This window comes from Amblyomma mixtum, chromosome 7, assembly GCF_055824585.1.
Source record: "Amblyomma mixtum isolate Tamu chromosome 7, ASM5582458v1, whole genome shotgun sequence".
In the NCBI taxonomy this organism is placed as follows: domain Eukaryota; kingdom Metazoa; phylum Arthropoda; class Arachnida; order Ixodida; family Ixodidae; genus Amblyomma; species Amblyomma mixtum.
The window spans coordinates 121,256,776-121,277,984 of record NC_143018.1 but is presented as its reverse complement, the minus strand read 5'-3'; the positions used below and the strand labels follow the sequence as shown (position 1 = coordinate 121,277,984).

At 52.0% G+C, this 21,209-nt stretch overlaps 1 protein-coding gene and 1 pseudogene across 1 annotated transcript; one reads left to right on the top strand and one right to left on the bottom strand.

The window, feature by feature from the left end:
- The first annotated feature begins 7,042 nt into the window (after window positions 1-7,042).
- On the top strand, window positions 7,043-7,719 carry LOC149337357 (uncharacterized; annotated as a pseudogene).
- Window positions 7,720-10,919: 3,200 nt separating this feature from the next.
- On the bottom strand, window positions 10,920-16,730 carry LOC149337356 (uncharacterized). Its single transcript, XM_089554403.1, has 2 exons — window positions 15,410-16,730; window positions 10,920-11,092 (listed from the first exon to the last, which is right to left on the bottom strand). Exons 1-2 carry the CDS (start codon window positions 16,728-16,730, stop codon window positions 10,920-10,922), a joined length of 1,494 nt encoding a protein of 497 aa, XP_089410529.1.
- Between the last annotated feature and the right edge of the window lie 4,479 nt (window positions 16,731-21,209).

Here is a 21,209-nt window from a genome sequence, read left to right as displayed (position 1 = left end):
TCACCGGGCAAGATAGTGCGTCGTTCTCGGTGGGTATATATAAGGCAAGCCAAGCATAGCGCTTGTCGTACGATGTCTTGTTTGCTGCGTCATTGTCGTCGTCTTGGTGCGCTGTGTGTAGATATCTGCCGTTCCCATTCAGTCACGTTTCCTTATAATCTCAGACACCTGTTGATTGATAAATACGCGTGCACAATTTGTTCTGCAGTTGAAGCATTAACCCGTCTCATTTCATGGAGCCGCCCAGAAGACTTTTCGTTAAGTATTAAATGTAACATTTTAGTCTATTTCTAATGTATATTTTTACTCTATTCCCATTGTATTTAATGTATATTTTTAGTATATTTTTAATGCATTATAAATATGCTAAGCGGGCAAAATGTACTTTTCACGTATTTTTAAGAACGTTCAAAATATTATTCCTAGTATACTTAGAAAGCATTCGTATTGCAGTTTAAGCATAGGGGCAAAAAATGCGAAACAAATATGAAATTAATACAATACGTTTGAAATGCATTGTTAGCACATCCTATTTTTCGCTAAGGATCTAGTAGATTTAGACCAGGATGAGGCGGCGGCTAGCGGATCCGTACCTATATTAGTTGAGAATGTCTGAGTACGCAGGGCCGACTCGGTCGGGTAGATCTTCCGATTGGGAGGAAGCTCGGCTTGTGTACCCTCGAGCTACCTCGTCGGCGCGTTCGTTCCCCGCTATGTCGGCGTGCCCTGTTACCCAGTAAATGCTATGTGTGACTTTTGGTAGGGTCGCGCTCTGGAGGAGCCGGAGCGCGGCGCGACCTATGCGGCCGTTCATGTAGTTACGGCACGCTTCTCTCATACTGTTAGCCGGGATCTTCTCCAGGGAGAGGCCGCCTCGCGGGCGAAAGACGACTCTGATGGTTCTCGCCGGCAGTGCGGCGAGTTGCTTACCTCTATGGACGACGGTGCGCGTCATGCGTAGGAGCTGCGGCGGCTCCTTGAACGCGCATCGGGGGTTCCCAGATGCAGCGTCCGGTGGCGCACCGGCGTTGCTGGCGCTTGGTTTAGGTTGAACGGACGCCGATACCGGGTGTTTCTAATCTTTGGTCCGATTACGGCATGCATGGAGCACAGTTTTCCACTCACCAAGGTGGCAGTCCAACGGGTTCAAGGTCTCTCCATCCACGGGCTCCTCCATGGCTGTTGGGGAGTGAGGAACGCGGCGCGCCGGCGAGACTCGCCTCGATGAGGCGAGGCTTAGCGCAGCGGCGTGGCTGCCAGAGACATTTTCACCAGGTAGCCCACCGAGGTCATTGGGCACATCTAAAAGATGGTAGCGGTTGGGGTCCGTGAACCTTCCAGGATCCGTTGAGGGCCTTGGTGGGTCCTAGAGAGGACTTAGCTGATCACAGGAACCGGAAATTGGCGGAGCCGATCATAAACGCGTCCGCTCACTCCAGCCCCCTAGCGGCCAGCTAAAGCGCGCAATGCGGTTAGAAAGAAAGTTGGGAGCGAAAGAAAGAGAGAACTGCGTGCCGCATTGGTTTATGGCGTATGGTTTATGGGGTGCACCGTCCCAAAGCGACTCAGGCTATGGGGAACTCTGTAGTGAAGGGCTCCGAAAATTCCAATCACCTGGTGCTGTTTTACGTGCAGTGAAATCGCACAGTACACGGGCCTCTAGAATTTCGCCTGAATCAAAATTCGACCGCCGCAGCCTGGATCGAACCCGCGTCTTTCAGGTCAGCCGCCGAGTGGCGTAACCACCGAACCACCGCAGCGGTTCTGTGCGCCACATTGGAGGGGTTCGGAGTAGTTTCAGCAAACTGGGGAACTTAAAACTCCACTGAGATCGCACAGCGCACGGGCGCGTTTTGCGTTCATCGTTATCGTCATAAAGATTCGGGAGACAATCAGACGGCTTACGAGTGGGTAGTAGTGGTGCTGGAACCTTCTTACCAGTGAATACAGGGAGTAGCCCGAAGCCGCTCTCCACTTAAACTGCGGCCGCTATCCCTTGGGCAGCGGCGGCTTCTTCAGCGAGCTGGAGGAGCTTGATCTGTGTCCCCGGGTTGGGGCTGAGCATTCTTTTCTGTGATGGACTCGCGGCGTTGCGGCGTGGGTCTGGTCATTTTAAACCCGGTGTTCCGGGTAGGCGCGCACTGTATTTTGGGCACGACGGCCGTGTGCTGGTCGTCGACCTTTGGCTTGACGGGCGGAAGATCTGGTTTGTGAGCCTGTACGCGTCTGTAACGCGTGCACTAACGACCCAATTTCTTCCACTCGATTGCATCTCACTTTCTCGAGCCTGTGCCACATGTATTGTTGGGGGACTTTAACTGCGGGCTGGACACTGCGCGACATAGAGGGCCCGTGCCGAGGAGCATCCAACTACCATGCTAAAGAACCCGGCACGCTGGTTCGACAGTTGCACCCCACCGACACGCGGGATTTGTTGCATGCCAACTATATAGCGGCAACACGCGTCAGGGGCCGTAGCGTTAATCGGCTGAGCACTTTTTTAATTGCAGGGCGCTCTCGTCCACGCCCTTGTGTCGGTCGACGTGGTCACATTTCCGATGAACGCTGAATGTCTTAGTGACCACTTTCTCCTTATGATATCCGTGAGGTGTGCCCCTCGGCGTTGAGCGAGCTCCGCAACATGGCAGATGGACACATCGCTTCTGTACGATGACATTAGCGCCCCCGACATCCACACGCAGTTCGCCAGCTTCACTGCAGTAGTGTAGCTTAGTCGTGGGAAATATCCCATATCTTGGGAAAAACAAGCTACAGAGGAAAAAAGGAATTTTGTTTTCATTCAAAATATGGGAAATTTTCGGTGTCACTGAAAACTGCTGTTCCAAATGTGTTCTCTGTGGAAAATGTCTAGACTTACAGTTAAATGTCTTTGATTGTGGCGGCCTGATCTGTACCAGGAGCAGAAATTTGGCCCGTCTTCTTTTCCTGCCTAGCCTTGGCTGCAGAACCATAGAAAGTCGTCCAGGAGTATAATTAATCGCGGGTGCGGCATGGGTGCACTGCACAATAGGCCGGGGTGGGACGCCCATGGCAGCATTATCTTTTGGGAAGGTGGGGAGGGAGCAGCTTTATCATTTTCCGATATCCGTCCTCGTGCACAGAGAGAGAGAGAGAAAAAACTTTATTACAACAGCAATTCGGGGCACGCCCCAGGGTCCCCGCACGACCCCACTGCACTCAAGTGTTTGTGTTCCTAAGGTCCATAACACTGGCAGCCCGGCCGGTGGCGATCGTCTGCACGGCCGGGTCCTCCGAGCGCAGCACTGATTCCAGGAATTCATTCAGATACCTTGACAACTTTTTGGCAATGCAGCAGAGGCTAGTCAAGGTTTTTGTTCCCGGGCGGGAAGTGGGTTAATCGGTCTAGTGGTGCAGAGGGGTGGAGGAGGTAAGATCGACAGAGATGAGGGGTCGCTAGGTCACTTCTCACGACACGGATACAAATGCCTGTGGCACCCGGATTTCAATGGAGGATATACCAGAGACGCCTATCAGTTTGTTCTCAGAACATGAGAAGGCGGGGCCTTTCTACTTCGGCTGGTTCAACCTCATTTCGCAACCTCTTTCATCCCTCCCCTAAAGGCGCAGTTCCCTCCCCTGAACTCGCAGATGACACACGATGACTGTTGGCTTCCGTCATGTATCACGGCGTTATAGTTGCTTAACGCCAGAATCGTGAACTCACAAAAACAGGAACGTGTGGGCTTCGTCGATGCCGTTAGAGCGCTGCTAACACCTGTTTCGCCCGGGCCTAGGTACCGTCTTTGTCAAAACCAACCAGGAGCAGGCGCGCGGCCGTGCGGCGGCGTTGCTCTCGCTGTCGCTGGCCGGCGCTCGACCGCTCCGAAGCAGCTGACGTAACTTTGCCCCTTCACCCTCGTTTCCTAGATAATAAAACTAGGCCCGTAAGATGTGCGCGCTGCGCTTTCGCGTGTTCGGAGCATGGTTGCGCCGACCGAGGGCGCACTGTATAGCAGCGGTGCTCGTCTTTCGTTACGTGTGCGTACAGGCTGCACGTGAGAGGCTTCATCACAGTTCATTTCTTAAAAAACAATTTGCCACAAGCAAATGCAACAAATTATTACAATGAAGCAGTGCACTAAATTATAGGCATAGTAACCAGGGGGCTAATAGAAACGATTTGCAGTTTAAAAAAAACAGATAAAGGGCCTCGAAAACCGCCAAAGGCTTTTAAAAAGCTTCCCCGTATGCGTGCCCTCAAGCAGCATAAAGAGGCAGTATGCAACGCAACCCGGAAAAAGCGCATTTAAATTTCCAGGTCCGTTACCCTGCTTTAATTTAGACGCGTCAAAACTAGCAGAAAAAATGATATTTTTAATCGGTTTCAGCTATGGTGCAGAGAAAATAAGCAGGCATAATTATACAGCGAAAAACGCGAGGCATCCACTTCAGCGCGGTTGCCCGTAACAAAAGAAGAGCACCGCTGCTGTGCAGTGCGCCCTCGGTCGACGCAACCACGCTCCGAACACGCGAAAGCGCAGCGCGCACATATTACCCGCCTAGTTTTATCATATCTAAGAAACGAGGGTGAGGGTGCAAAGTTACGTCAGCTGCTGCACCCTCGGAGCGCCGGCCAGCGACAGCGAGCGCAACGCCGCCGCACGGCCGCTCGCCTGCTCCCGCAGCCTTTAGGCAGCCTGGTTACTTCTGACAAAGACGGTACCTCTGCAACAAGCCATGAAAAAAAGCGTCGTTTAGACCGTGCTGCGAGATATTTTTCGGGCACGCGGAAAAATATACCTTTTAATTTGAACCACCTAAAGTCAAGTCGTGCATGCGCCAAATTTGTCTCAAAACTTATCGAGACAAAATGACGATGACGAAACAATAAAGCGCAAGGCAACAGGTTTTTGTCCGAGGGTTGAGTCTGCAGAGAAAGCTGTGCTATGGAGGTGGAAGCTGCTGCGAAAAGCTGTGTCTATGATGTTCATAATTCAAGGGCTTTGTATTTTACTTCATCGGACCAATTTTTTTCTGTTGGTTTCCTTGGTGGCATTCACTCTCAAGTTACTCTTTTTGGAAAAGAAATATTTTGCGGGAAAAAAACGTAAATGTTGAGTTCAGAACTGGGAAAACCCGACTGACCAAAGCGGCAACGCTGCACTGCAGGTATCGATGAGGTGCGCCTGGTAGTTTGGGATGACCTCAAGACGCAATGGTGCGACATTCTCGTTCGCGTAGGCAGGGAATGACGCAGGTGGAACACTGCTGCGCTCAAGACGTGCTGCGTCACACTCGCATTGTCAAACAGACGCGAGAATTGACATTTGCGATGCGGTAGCACCTAGAAACCCTGCGCATCCGCTATCAGCGCATCATCGAGGGTCCCAGGCCTCCCGTAACGCGGCGCACTTGCAGTTGCCGTCAGAGGATTCCACTGACCTAAGGCATGCTAGCAGAAGGCGGCATAGGAACGAGCAGGCTTCCCGCATCGAGAGCGTCACCATGCCGGAAGGCGCGGTCTCCGATAAGCCTCGCGAAATTGAAAGCGTTTTTCGCGACGCGACCGCTTCGCGAGCGTCTTCACATCGCAGGGCCTGTGTGAGCGGCGCAGTTTCCGGGAGGACGTCGCTGCCTTCTGTGGTTCCCTTCCACACCCACCCGACGAGCAGCAGAGCTCAGAAAACAAGGCACAAGGAGGAAGTTTTTTGCGCCTTGTGTGCTATGAACCACACGTCTGCGCCGGGGCCAGATGGACTGGTCGCCGGGTTATACCAAACTTTCTTTGAAGTCTTAGGCGATCTTCTCACCAGGGTAGCCAACACCTTTCACGATGAAGGTATTAAACCGGCTTCTTTTGCCAAGGGTTGCATCGTACTGATGTCGAAGCAGGGAGTGACGTCATCGTGTCCTGCGGCATGGCAGCCGATTACCTTGCTCAACACGGATTACGAGCTGGTCGCTTTTCTCGTAGTGGGGCGCTTGCGTCCCCTCCTGCAGCACCTGGTCGGCCCCTTCCAGTCTTGCGCTGTGCTAGGCCGCTCTGTCTTCACGTCACTAACACCCACGCGCGACGCTACTGCCTCTGCACACGCGAAGGGAACTGGCGGGTGGTTACAACTTTGTTGCCACAAAATGGAAGGCATTAGTTGCAGCTGGGGCTAGTACAGTGTGGCCTCCAGTCGGGGGCGACCTCTTAAGCTCGCGTGATGACGGCCAGTTGCGTTGTTTTTCTCGAACTGGCCAAGAGCCTGTCCCATTTCTCCGCTCAGGGAGCTGGCAAGAGTGTCGGAGGAGGAGGTTTTATCTAGCGCATTCCCATAAAATATGGTCTTGGGTGGCGTGCGTCTGTCACAAAGTTCGTGCATGCCTTACTATTCTGTTTTCTTCTGCAGGCGAGGTGGCCACAGCACCGGTTGTTCGCAGGCATGTCCCGGCCCGGCGCCTATGATTGGCGAGGACTTGCTGACCACGATTGGCCTTGACCGCGAGGCATAGCGTTCAAGTGAGATAGCGTGCGCTGTCCCAGCTGAGAGTGTGTCTACGATGGAGGAATTAGAGAACCTCATCGGGCGAGCAAGGGCTCTGTGCTGATAGCGCCTGTGCCGCGTGTCATGTGTCTGCGTTATCGGATGCCTGAAGCGTTGTCTGTCCGTGACGTCACTTGTCACATGAGTGCTTGCTATATAAAGATGCTGCTTGCGTGAAATGAAGGCTTGTTGTTATCGTGCCGGTATCGGGGCCAGTGTCAGTTCCTTCCTGCCCGCTGCCCGGCCGCGCTCGGCGTCCGGCAAGGGCCTTATCTCCCCATGGTGTCAGAAGTGGTGGGATCCTCTGTCATTTGAGGGGCGTCGCCTTAACTTCGTCAACCGGCGCCATATCAAAGGACAAGGCAGTCAAGCCCGTTCACGGCGTGTTCGCGGTTCCAGCTCCGCCAAGGTTTGACTTCGACCGGACGTCCGAATGGCCTTCTTGGATCCAACTCTTTGATGACTGCCGCTTCGCCTCGGGCCTAAATGAGCGGAGTGAAGAAGCGCAGGTCCGGACTCAACTTTATACGATGGGCAGGCAAGCAAGAGAAATCTTTACTTTTTCATTACCCGAAGAAGAACAAAAGCAATACGAAGTCGTCAAAAAGAAGTTCTACAAGCACTTCGTCGCTGCAAGGAACCTTGTTTATGAGAGCGCGTGCTTTCACCGTCGCACTCAACAACCTCTACAGTCAGTCGACCAATTCGTTACCGCGTTGCACACGCTGACGGACTGGTGCGACTACAAGCAAAAAGAGCGCATGATTCGCGACAGGTTCGTGGTCTGCCTCAGGGATGCTAAGCTCTCTGAGTCGCTTTAAATGGATGCGGATTTGACTCTCGCGAGCGCTTTTGCAAAAGCGCGCTTAAAGGAGACCGTCCAACGACAGCAGCAGCAACTGCGAGAAACCGACGACGAACCCTTGGTAGCGGCGACCGGCAATCTTGACTGGGTCAGCAAGCAAGGGCAGCCAGGAAAATCTTCCTCAGGACAGCACTCGGGCAGCTCGTCAAAGAAGTGTTCACCTGGAATGCTAGGTACGCGCTCCAGAGTCCAGTCCTACCGACCAGGCACCCCCGGGTCATGCCCCAACTGCGGTCAAGGAGCGCACCCCAGAGCCTCGTGCCCGGCAAAAGCAGCGAAATGCAACTACTGCGGTTGTTCCGGACACTTTGCAGCTGTATGTCGGAAAAAGGCTGCACGTGATGGAAAGAAGGTACAATGGACAAAGGGGCATACTTCGTTGGCGCGGTGAACGGGGAGTACTCTAATTCTCGTTATGTACAGGTCGTCATTAACGGCACTCCGGTGTTCGCTAAAGTAGATTCCGGTGCCGAAGTTTCCGTTGTGCCCTCAACGTTTGCCGGTTTGCCTACCAGGCTAGAAAAGTACGACCTAATCCTAACAGGCCCGTCGAATGAGCCACTGAATGTTTTGGGAAAGTTTCATGCCACTATCCAGTGCAAACAAAACACTGTCCAGCAAATCGTGTACGTGTTCTCACCATTACGCTCCGTACTTTTGGGTCTCCCAGCGCTTGAGGCTCTCGAAGTTATTAAATTCGCGAACTCTGTCAGTAGCGCAACAGCAGTCGAAGCTTCCTACCCGCAGCTTTTCAGTGGTCTGGGAGCGATAAAAAGAGAATAGAAAATTAGACTAAAACCGAACTCGATACCTTTTGCAATTCATGTTGCGCGTCGCATAGCCTTACCTTCGCGTGACCGAGTTAAGCAGGAGCTTGAGCGTATGGCGTGAGATAGCGTGATCCGCAAAGTAGATGAACCAACAGAATGGTGTGCAGGAATTGTGCCAGTACTCAAACCATCGGGAGCGGTTCGTATTTGTGTTGACTTGACGCAGTTAAACAAAAGTGTACTTCGCGGCGCTATGTCATGCCGACAGTGGATGATAGCCTCGGTATTTTAAGTGGTGCCTCTGTGTTTTCAAAGTTGGACGCCAACTCTGGCTTCTTTCAAATTAAGTTGTCGCCTGAAAGCCAGTTGTTAACTACGTTCATAACGCCAGTTGGGCGATACTGTTTTCAAAGACTGCCGTTTGGAATAACGTCAGCACCCGAGATCTTTCAGAAAAAAATGTCGCAGATACTTGAAAGAATCCCAGGCGTGATAAACCTGATGGATGATGTTCTCATTTTTGGCAACAAGGCTCAACATGACGAGCGCCTGCGTCTAACTTTAGATCGTCTCGCTAGCGCCGGCGTCACGCTAAACAAAGAAAAGTGTTCTTTTGGGGTAACTGAGATAAAATTTCTTGGCTGTGTGCTTAGTAGAGATGGTATCAAGCCGGATCCTGAAAAAGTTCGTGCTATCAAAGAACTGGCGACGCCAGCTAACGTGTCTGACGTTCGACGGCTGCTCGGTATGGCTAATCATCTGGCAAGATTCATACCAGATTTGGCTTCGAAAACGGCGCCTTTACGAATTGCTTTTGAAGGGTTCCGAATGGACGTGGGGACCAGCCCAAGAGCAAGCGCTCTCGTGCGTCAAAGACGTTATCTCTTCGGCGCGCGTCATGGCCAACTATGATGTAAAGTACCCTACGATTCTTTCCGCTGACGCGTCATCGTTCGGTTTGGGGGCAGTATTGATACAAGTTCAACTAAACAGTGAAAAAAGACCTGTTGCATTTGCTTCACGCTCGCTGACGCCTGCCGGAACCAGATACTCTCAGATTGAGAAGGAAGCTTTGGCAATCACTTGGGCGGCAGAACGATTCGAAGGGTGCATCAAAGGTCTTGAAATTTTGGTTTGGTTTGGTTTATGGGGTTTAACGTCCCAAAGCGACTAAGGCTATGAGAGACGCCGTAGTGGAGGGCTCCGGAAATTTCGACCACCTGGGGTTCTTTAACGTGCACTGACATCGCACAGTACACGGGCCTCTAGAATTTCTCCTCCAAAGAAATTCTAGCCGCCGCGGCCGGTATCGAACCCGCGTCTTTCGGGTCAGCAGCCGAGCACCATAACCGCTGAGCCACCGCGGCGGCGGTCTTGAAATTTTGTTTGAAACCGACCACAAACCACTCCTAACGTTGTTTGGAAAATTAGCTTTAGATGCTTTGCCCCCTCGTATTCAGCGCTTTCGCATGAGGCTTGTGCGGTTCAGCTTTTCTGTTGTGCATGTCCCGGGTAAGAGCCTCGTTACTGCGGATGTATTGTCTAGAGCCCCTATACAGGGAAACCAAATCGATGTTGATGCGCTAAGTATTGGTGAAGTCGCCAAATTCGTTTCGGGCTGTTTGACAAATGCCGTCGAGACTAGCAATTTTGAACGAGTCAAAGCTGAACAAGCAGCCGATGAAGTCTTTCAAGCTCTCGTAAAATTCAGCCTGGAAGGCTGGCCCAAGTTCTCATCGCTGTCGATGGTCTTGCGTCCATATTGGCAGGAAAGAGCAACGCTCACAGTCGCTGAAAGCGTGCTACTCAAAGGTGTGCGGCTGGTGATCCCACAAAAACTACGCGCAGAGGTCTTGATGCGCTCGCACGAGAGTCACCAAGGAATTGAGAAATGCAGAGTAAAGCCTCCCAGATTATAGCATGGTACCCTACCAACTCAGGGCAGCTGGTACTCGTTGTGTGTCCCCGGTCCCGGAAAAAGCATCCCCTGGATAGAACGTCCTAATTTTCAAAGTAGAAAAATAATGTTCCAAACGGATGCCATCAGCTTCGCATGAGAGGGGTTGAGTTCCGAGAACTGATGGGGTCACCTATTGTAAAAGTATCTAAATCCTTGCCGCTGACATACCTTCCCTATTTTTGAAAAAAACTTTTGGAACCTTGCACTCCACTCCTAAACATAGAAATCGCTTTTAGTTTTGTTTCTTAATAAAAAAAATGGGTTTGGTAGAAGGAGGCCTACCACTGCAACGTAAAAACTCGAAGTATACGTAGCAATGCTACAAGCGAATCACTTTCCTATGCTTATGTCTGTGAAGTTCAGTAATCGGAAGCGCCGTTGAAGAGAATAAAGTCTGAGCTGAAAATTTGGCCTAACGGACAACGCCGGAAGATCCGCTGCAGGCAACTTCAGTGTTGGGCAAAATAGCGCAAATACAATGAAAACATGCACGCTGCCTGTTGTGCTTGGTCCGCTGTCCAGTTGACCGAAAAAAACAACGATTATATCAAATCCAACCCTTGTATGCCATTTACAAAAACGACTGCCGAAGTGCTTACAGCCACTACCGTAAAGACGCTGCAGGAGTTCTTCATGAAGAAACATCTACGAAAACCACAAGTCGATGAATGAGAGGGAACGGGGCTATGGATGGGGCGTGCGAAACTCTGCCAATGCATGATGTAGGTGGCCCTGACAAGGGCCGTTGTCTTGCTTCGAAGCTTTGGAGAGCTCAATGTCGGGCGAAGAAGTCAGGGCCAAGGGTTAGTTCATCAGGCTTTCCTCTCAGTACCGAACTTGTGAACTTCGAGTCTTTGAACCGCAGATTCTTGCGACGTCGATTCTGCCTTCAGGACTCGTATCCGCTTGAGCACCGTGTTTAGCAGCACGAGGCGATGCAGGTTGATGCAGGCCGGGTCCTTCTTCACCTTGCGGCGCTTCTTCTCTATGTGGTACAAAAGCTTCGAAAGAGGGGGAGCCATTCTTTACTTGCCACTGCAGCCACCATAAAGCACTGCAGTGACGCCTCTGTCACTTCGACCCCTTTTATAGGCCTAATCCTTTACCCTCGCGCGCAGGCTGCGGTGGCACCAATACTCTCGATACCAGTGGCCATCCGTCGGCGCCGCGCGTAGAACGAGTGTTTACGTGCTCGATTCTGCAGTTGTTGCGCTCTATCACCTAAATTTTAATCCACTGCCTCACTTTACCTTAAGATGCACTTCAGCCACCTTCTCATTCCTGAGAAAGGGACTGAGGTTTTTATCTGGATGGTTGGGAGGCTCAACGTCATTGCCCAGCCAAGGATGGCCGCGGAGCCTACCTGACCTTCTTAAATCTTTTATCATTAGCCATTTACAAATATTTTTTTTCATCTGTCGTCACTAGATAACACATACCAATGTTATAGGCTCTCTACACCGGCGATTATTTTAATATTGTCACCAGGAAGCGGGAAGCACAGCCGTATTCTCAGACGAGGCTTCGAACCGCCGAGCACAAGCTAGACGAAGACGACGCTCCGCCACGCGCTGGCAGCCAAGTTTTGGCCACCAGGTGGCGCCTGCAGAGTGTCAGCAGTGTGGCATTGCCCCCCTCCCTTCGGCTCGATGCCGCACGGGCGGTAAAAAAAAAACAAGAATAGAGGGAGGGCGGAAAGTTAACGGCGCGAGTGTCTCCGTGAAGAGGGGGCTAACGGGAGTAATACGGCTTCATTCTGGCCACGTGGACTACCTCGGACGTCGGTTGTCGAGAGGACCGGACAGTTCCTTGAGGAAGCACCTCGTAGGTCACCGCGCTGAGGCGGCGTAACACCTGGTAGGGACCAAAGTAACGGCGAAGAAGCTTCTCAGAGCGCCCTCGCAAACGGATCGGGCTCCACACCCAGACTTGGTCACCGGGGGTGTAAATCACCTCCCTGCGGCGGAGGTTGTAACGCTTGGCGTCGCGTTGTTGTTGGCGCCGGATTCGTTGTCGAGCCACATGGCGAGCGGCTTCGGCGTCACGAACAAATTGGTCAGCGGCCACGACAGAAGAAGGAACAGGGTCCGGAAGAAGCATGGCGTCCAGCATGGTCAGGGCTTCGCGACCGTGCACCAAATGGAACGGAGTGAAGCGTGTCGTTTCGTGTAGCGCAGTGTTGTACGCGAACGTGATGTAAGGTAGTATCCGGTCCCAGCTCCCATGGTCATCGTCGACATACATCGATATCATATCGGCGATTGTCTTGTTTAGCCGCTCAGTCAGTCCGTTCGTTTGCGGATGGTAGGCTGTAGTCTTTCGATGGCTGGTGCCACTGAGACGAAGTACCTTGCTCGTAAGTGCCGACGTGAACGCGGTTCCCCTGTCAGTTAATACGACTGTAGGGGCTCCGTGACGAAGCACAATGTTGTGAACGAAGAAATCTGCGACTTCGGGTGCGGTACCACGGGGAAGGGCCTTGGTCTCACAGTAGCGGCTAAGATAGTCAGTGGCAACAGCAATGTACCGGTTACCCATGGAAGACGCCGGAAATGGACCGAGTAAGTCCATGCCAACCTGTTGAAATGGGAGGCGCGGGGGATCAATAGGCTGCAGGAGCCCGGCTGGTTTAGTCGGCGGCGTCTTCCGGCGCTGGCACTCACGACATGTTCGTACGTAGCGTTGGACGAGCGCAGCAAGCCTGGGCCAGTAGTACTTGTGACGTATGCGCGCCAACGTGCGGGAAAACCCGAGGTGGCCCGAAGAAAGGTCGTCGTGGCACGCACGCAAAACTTCGTCACGAAGCGCTGTAGGTACTGCAAGCAGATAGACAGTGTCCGTTGGGCCGTAATTCTTTTTGTAGAGGACACCATCACGCAAGCAAAACGATGACAGTCCGCGCTTGAAGAGTCGAGGAGGAGATGGAGCGGTTCCTTCGAGGTACTCGATGAGGGGAAGCAGTTCGGAGTCGGCCCGCTGTTGGCGGGCAAGAGTGGATGTGGTAACAGCACCGAGGAAAGCGGAATCGTCGTCGGACTCGTCCGCGGGGCAGGAAATAGGAGCGCGGGACAGACAGTCAGCGTCGCTGTGTTTCTGTCCGGACTTGTGTACGATGGTGACATCAAATTCTTGTAAGCGCAGGCTCCATCGAGCAAGCCGCCCCGAGGGATCTTTCAGATTCGCCAGCCAACACAGTGAATGATGATCGCTCACAACCCGAAATGAGCGGCCATACAAGTACGGACGAAATTTTGTAATGGCCCACAGCACAGCCAGACATTCCTTTTCCGTGGTAGAATAGTTGACTTCGGAACGGGATAAAGTGCGACTGGCATAAGCAATCACGCGTTCTAGGCCATCTTGCCACTGAACAAGAACCGCACCGAGACCAACGTTACTGGCATCTGTGTGTAGTTCCGTGTCGGCCTCCTCGTCGAAGTGGCCAAGTATAGGCGTACATTGGAGACGCGACTTGAGCTCCGTGAAGGCTCTTTCTTGGTCCTGGCCCCAGAAGAAGGGTTCAGCGTCTTTGGTCAGGCGGGTCAGAGGCTCAGCTAGCTTCGAGAAATTAGCAACAAACCGGCGATAGTAGGCGCAGAGGCCCAAGAAACGACGTAGGCTCCGTTTGTCTGTGGGCTTGGGGAAGGCAGCTACGGCGGCCGTCTTTTCGGGGTCTGGACGAACGCCTTGAGCGCTGACAATATGACCAAGAAACTTCAGCTCATGAAACGCAAAGTGACATTTTTCCGGTTTGAGAGAGAGACCAGCGGAACGTATGGCCTCGAAAACAGCACGCAAACGTTTCAGGTGCTCATCGAACGTGTCGGAGAAGATCACGACATCGTCGAGATATACGAGGCACGACTGCCACTTCAGGCCAGACAGGTCCATCATTCGTTGGAATGTGGCAGGGGCCGAACACAAGCCAAAAGGAAGCACCTTAAACTCGTATAAACCGTCAGGGGTAATAAAGGCGGTCTTCTCGCGGTCGCGTTCGTCCACCTCGATTTGCCAATACCCACTGCGGAGGTCAAGGGACGAAAAGTAAGTGGCATGGCGCAGGCGGTCTAGGGAATCATCAATGCGTGGCAGAGGGTACACATCCTTTCTTGTGACGTTATTGAGGCGCCTGTAATCCACGCAGAACCTGAGTGTGCCATCTTTCTTCGTGACGAGGACAACAGGCGATGCCCAGGGGCTCGTGGATGGTTGTATGACGTCGTCCTGGAGCATTTGGGTAACTTGGCGGCGGATGGCGTCACGTTCTTTTGAAGACACACGATAAGGCCGCTGACACAGGGGTCTTTGGTCGTCCGCAACGATAATTCGGTGCTTGGTGAGCGGCGTCTGTCGCACCTTGGAAGTTGATGCGAAACAGTCGCGGAAGGAATAAATGAGATTTTCTACGCAGCGTTTCTGACTGGCCAAGAGGTGCGGGTTTACATCGGTCGGGATGGCTGCAGCCGTCGCGTCGTCGAGATCTGACGTCGTGGACAAAGAACACTGCCGGGTACACTCTCCAAGCTCGTCAAAATAAGCGACGACCTCTGTCTTCGTTAGATGTTGCGGTTCACAGGTAAAGTTGGTGACTAGGATGTCGGTACGACCGTTAGTAAGTTCTACGAGGCCTCGGGCTACACAAACTTGCCGCGCGAGTAGCAGCGACATGTTCGCTTCAGCGATGCCAAGGGTGCCGGTGCTGCTATCACATTCGACTGTGACGAATTTGCTGGCTCGCGGTGGAAGCGTTATGTGGTCGGCACATAGGCGCAACACTACTCTGCTGGGCTCGCTGTTGGTGTCAACGGCTCGCTGGGCGGAAAAAGATACCATGAGCTCCCGAAGGTCTATAACCGCACCATACTCTCGAAGGAAATCCATGCCCAGAATCAGATCTTTCGAACAGTCACGTAACACGGCAAAGGAGCCAGTGAAAGTAAGACCTCGGATCTGGATACGGCAGGTGCAGACACCGATCGGCGTCACTACATGGCCACTGGCGGTGCGGATCACGGGTCCACACCAAGGCGTCAGAACCTTACGGAGACTGCTCATCACGGAAAAATCAGCACCGGTATCGACGACTGCGTTCACTTGATAACTGTCGGCGGTAACTAAAATTTCAGCTGAAACTAATCGTTCGCAGCACGTCGGTGAGGTCGTCGGATCGGGTGGTCGCTGCCCGGGTCGTCGCGTTGAATCGTCGGGTGGAGGCTGTTGACTCTGTGCAGTGGCGGCGGCCCTACCCCCTGAGGACGCCGTCTTCAGTTTTCCCGGCGAGGGGACGTGCGTCTGAACTGACCAGAGGTGGAGGGCCGATTGGGCGAAGTAAAGCGCCTCGGGGACGGTGATCGCGATTGGCGCTGTTGCGAGGTCGTCGGGGGCAGCACGTGAGCGGCGAGGTACTCATCTATGTCCTGCGGTCTTTCACCATAGCGCGGTCGAGGCGCGTCCGGCGGAAATCCTCTCAAACCCATACGCCTGTACGGGCAATGCCGCAGAATATGGCCAGGCTCCCCGCAGTGGTAGCAGAGCGGGCGATCGTTGGACGTGCGCCACACGTGCGCTTTGCTGATAGGAGGGCGCAGATCCTGCTGCTGCTCGACGGGGCGCAGGTAACGGTGGGGTGGTCGAGGCCCGGCAACGGGGCGAAACGCTTGCGGCACGGGGGCAGGTCGGCGCAGGGCATCGCTGTACGACATGACGTGCGGCTCTAGTAGTGGTGCTGGTGGTGACTGCACCGCTCGCTGGATTTCGTCACGGATGACGTCCGCCGTTGAAGGTATACCTGCCGACGGAGCATCCAAGCGGAGGTGTCGCAGTTCTTCGCGGACAATGCTCCGTACAACCTCTCGCAGCTCCTCGTCCCCTGGGCCTGGCAAGGACGTGAAGTAGTGAGTGGCCGCTACATTCGCCTGACGGCCGTATTGGGTACTCCGTTCCTGCAGCGAACGTTCCATGCAGGTAGCTTCCTTGGCGAAGGCGGCGACGGTTAGCGGAGGGTCGCGCATGAGGCCAGCGAACAGCTGCTCCTTCACCCCACGCATAAGGTGCCGTACCTTTGCAGCTTCGGGCATGGCAGGGTCGGCCCGATTGAAGAGGCGTGTCATGTCCTCTATAAACATGGCCACGCTCTCATTGGACTGCTGTGACCTGGAGCGAAGGGCGATCTCAGCATTTTCCTTCCGTTGGCTCGAGCTGAATGTAGCGAGCAACTCGCGGCGAAAAGCTGCCCAGTTGGAGAAGGACGCCTCGTAGTTCTCGAACCACGTTTTCGCCGAGTCGAGCAGTGCAAAATACACATTCAACAGCTTCCGCTCGTCGTCCCTCTGATTGAATGCGGCCACACGGTCAAAACTGGCCAACCAATCCTCTACATCCTCGAACGGGTCGCCGTGGAAGGATGGTGGCGACCGAGGTGCGAGTAGGAAGAACGGCGTAGCAATGCCGGAGCACTGACCTGTCTGGCTGCTGCCAGTGGTGGATGTCATAGTTCGCACAGGCCTGGTCAGTGGCTCGAACTCGGGTTGCAGGCCTCGCAGGCGACGGCTCGCTTTGTGGACGGGTGTGGTGTCCGCGCGTTGGGGAGAAGCGTCACGGCTGTCGTCGGGGTCAGCATACATGGGACGGGACCCAGCACCTCCACCAAATGTCACCAGGAAGCGGGAAGCACAGCCGTATTCTCAGACGAGGCTTCGAACCGCCGAGCACAAGCTAGACGAAGACGACGCTCCGCCACGCGCTGGCAGCCAAGTTTTGGCCACCAGGTGGCGCCTGCAGAGTGTCAGCAGCGTGGCATTATTCCTATAAAATTCTGCACAGGACAATTCCCTCATACCCCGAGCTTGGCGCATGATGGCCTCAGTTGCCTATGTGCGACAAAACCCAACAAACAAACATTTTCCCTCTACCAGACAGTAGTTCGGTCTCCGAGGTTACTCGACCAGGTAGAGTAGGGTCTGGAAACCGGTACTTATAAGCAGATTTCTTTGCTGGCATGTATTGCCGTCTTTGATGTGCGCTACCATCTAGCATAATTTTATGCATCGGAATGGGAATTTACTAATTTGACTCGATGGTGTAGTAACCGGGTAGTCCAGCTGCAGATTGAAGGTTGACCCGGCGAGGCGCGTACTGTCGATCACCAGTACGCCTTCGGCATCCTTGTGCTGAGCTTGCTGTTGTTCCCATTAAACAAAATTTCGGGTACGGGAATGTAAACATGACCGCTGCCAGTTTCAATTGCTCTGTCTACACGTGGTATGTAAAAAAAAAACATACACTCGCTAAAGATGCAAAGAAAATAAGAGGAACTGACGTTTCGGTGCCCTACGGGTGCCTTGGTCACAATGAAGCGAAGGACGGGAAGGGAAGCTATATATGGGCGATTTTTCGAAGGGTGCGCAAGTAAATCTCTGGGAGATTGCCACGGGACCGGTTAATCGTGTGTGGCGTTGATCGAATGTACGACTGTAACACACGATTAACCGGACTGGTGGCAATCTCCCAGATATATACCTGCGCACCCTTCGAGAAATCGGCTTATATAGCTCCCCTTCCCGTTTGACATATCGGTATGAATTTCTTTCGCCACACGGGATTCCGTGGAACCCTAGACTTCTTTCAACACGTATGTCAGAGGGATCGGCGTGGTAAAGGGCTGTCCGTAGTATATTTCTTGTTTAGTATCTACCTTAAGCATAGGAATGAAAGAAGCCAACAGCCACAGAAACCAAGCATAGGAAAATATACAGGATTTTATTACATTCCATGACACCCAGTCAAAGGGCTACGCAATGGTTTTACACGCGGCGACAGCTTACGAATAAAATATACACGTCTTCGGGCCTCAAAATTTGTTAAAGCTGGCTTCTCTGTAAAATATATTTAAGCTTTGTTGAATGAAGGGAAAATACGTTTTATGGGCCAGATAATATAAACCGCGACAAAATTTGTTGTCTGTTAGCGCTCCGACTCAGTTCTGCTTGCAACAATAATTTAATGATTTAACTGGGGCACCTCCATGCAGGCGAATACAAAGCCCTATTTGTCTTGAAAAATTTAGCGCGACACACAAGGACAGAAAGAGTAGACGACACGTCCTTGTGTGTCGCGCTAAATTTTTCAAGATGTATGTTAACCAACTCGCCCAATCTGCAGTATTGTTAAATTACAGCCCTATTTGTGGTGGGTTCTTTATGGCTGGCAAAAACGTCCACTCAGCATACATCGCCGGAAAAAACGTCCCGATTTGCGAAGTAGGAAAAAATGTTCCCAAATGGGTGACATCAAACGTATCAATTTGAGCATCCGGCTGCCTCGCATGTGTACATGCATGCGAGTCGCATGCATGCGACTCGCATGCATGCGACTCGCATGCATGTACGGATCGCATGAGGCGGATGCAAGTTGTTTGCCGGTGGAACGAGTCACTGACCCGTAAACGCAACGGCATGGTCAGGGCAACCCAAGCGTGGCGGTGGTTTATCCCTCAACGCTTCGAAGGTTTGCAACAAAACACATGATTAGAAGTATATCTCGTTACACAAACTAAACACAAGCTTAATACAAGCAAATATCGTGGATTGCAGAAAGCAAATGCAAAAAAGTGTATCTATCATCAGATCATAAGGAAGGCACTTTACATCATGACCGAACGTTTCTTGCTGGGCATCCCGTTTTTAGGCACGAGGATTGCGCGTGGCCAGTACGCTATCATGGAGCTAACTCATGACGCCTACGCAATATTTACGGGGTGGTAGTTCAGCGCCTGTGCACTGCACCTGGAGACCGCTGCTTCGCGCTTGCACCAGCTCTTACAACGCAGGTGTACGACTTAGCAGAGGTGATTTAACGGTATAAGGTGCGCTAAATGTTGGATACTTGTCCGAATATTGATTTAATGGTGCATTTAATTTCAGGATGGAGACCATCAAGTCGAACAAAGGAGGCGTAAAGCTATGCCTTGACGTCTTTATGTATACAAGGCAAAAAGATATTGCCTCTGGCACCCGCTGGTGCTGTGTTCAACGCAAGAGCTGAAGACGTGCTCTTGTTCTGGAGAATTCCTCAGAGTATCGCCTAAGTGTTCCCCACAACCACCCCGCAGATGATGCTGCTTTAAATATCGCGAAACCAAAGCAGAAAATGAAAGAAACCGCTCTTGTCTCAAAAGAAAAGCCTGCTGCTATTCTTGCAGATGCAGTCCGATACCTTAGTGCAGAATAAAAACGTCGCATAAACAGCGAGCAGAGCCTGAAACGCTGCATTGGCAAACAGCGGAGCAAAATCTACCCTCCGAATCCTGTCAGCCTCAGTGACCTTGTTGTTGAGCCACCGTGGACTATGGCTTCCGGTAGCAAGCCGGAGCCCTTCCTCTGCTACGACAATGGTACAGAGTCAGTAAACCGACTACTTGTATTTGCCAGCACAACTTGCTTGAAGTTGCTAACCGCGAGCAGCATATGGTTCATGGATGGGTACTTCGATCTCGCACCCAAGGGATTCCTGCAGCTATAGTTTATTCTTGTACCACTCGGCGAGGGCGTTGTGTCAGTTGCTTACGCCTGCATGACCAAGAAAAAATCAGGAAGCCTGCGAAGGGCTGTTCAGGTCACTTCGTGACCAGTGTGAACTCCTTGAATTGGTTCTGTACCCGGGTCTCGTTATGTGCGACTTTTAAAGGGCGACCATGAATGCTGTCAAGGCAGTGTTTGGAGAAGGCGTTACCATAAAGGCGTGCATCTTCCATCTGTGCCAAAGCACCTGGCGAAAAATTCAAGAGCTCTGTTTGGCGAATGTTTACAGGCACGACGAGGAATCTATACGCATATCCAACGAAGAGTCTAATAAAGAGGTTCATTTTCTGTCAGGTGAGTTCCGGAAGAAATTTTCTTCTTCCTTTGGGGACATTTTTTCTTAGACGGTGCATCCTCAGGAGGCCTTATTTCCAGGGACCTTTTTTCCGGGGACGTTTCTTCCTACACCCCTTTTTTTTACGGCACAGAGCGGGGAGTTTCTAACGAAGTGGAGAGGGTATCGTTTAGGGCCCACAAGATTACGCCCTCTCCATGAGTCATCAGTAATGTCAGATACGACTCATGAAGGAATTTACAGATACCCAAAAAGGAGGCCCTCCACTTAGTAGATTCGAACGACTGTCATGACGTCATGGATAATTCCATTTCACAGATGCACCTGGCGGACTGCAATTTCACCCTGGGGGATTATCCAATAGATTTTGAAAACAGGTGGACGCCACTGGCTAGAGCGCCTGCTTTGAGGGTCGTTGGCCGCAGGTTCTTGAGTTGTTGCCCCCGATCGTTATCGATACTTCCCCTTTGTACACAACAATGTCTTTTTTTTCGGTGCGCCGCCGTCTAAAATGTGGTCCGAGATTTGTGAAAACATTAACGACGGAAAACCGAAAGCTAGAAATAAAAAAAGCTGATTAGGTGGGGCCACGACATGCACATATCTCGTATTTCGCGCCTTCCTCTGATAATTCTGAGGAAAGGAGAATTTCGTTTGGATTCGCTTTTAGACTTAACAGCCGAGTGAAAGGCTCTGCCTCCTGGTTTTTTTTTGACACTATGCGTTCCATTCATGGCCTTCAGCAATGGCTCTACTCGAAGTAGACTCGGAATCAGAGAAGGGTTAATAAGTAGCGGGATTGCTACGGCTGTACCTGTGTTGTAAATATGGAATTTCAGAATTTTGCGTCTGCGTGTTCCAGAGACGTCTGGCAAGAGTTGGGGTATAGAAAATGTTCGTCTAAACGGTGGTCACACACTTTAACAGAAAAAAGCAAGCGCGATTTGACGGCTCAATAGGCTTTGCATATTAGCTAATAATGTGTATCTCAAGGGGAAAAAATACAACTGCAAAATCCACAGCGGAATACAGGCATTACTTTTAATCCTTCATCTCTGGTAGCTATCCAGTTTACAGTACTAGGTACTAAGCATAGGGCGCTGGTCTTTTCTATTTATTTTTTAGTGATTACAAAAGGCAGGGGCAAAAAAAGCTCGAAATCAGTTTCTTGCTTGATGTTTTTGTCTGTTTGACCGGGATGGAAGCATCCAGTGAGTGCATGCAAGGGG

Excerpts from the sequence above, each read along its gene's own strand:
- LOC149337356 (XM_089554403.1), bottom strand. The coding sequence starts at position 16,730 with ATGTATGCTGACCCCGACGACAGCCGTGACGCTTCTCCCCAACGCGCG. Across the intron at positions 11,093-15,409 it reads CAATCGGCCCTCCACCTCTG|AGAAGAAGCGCCGCAAGGTG; the intron begins GTCAGTTCAGAC and ends TGTACCACATAG.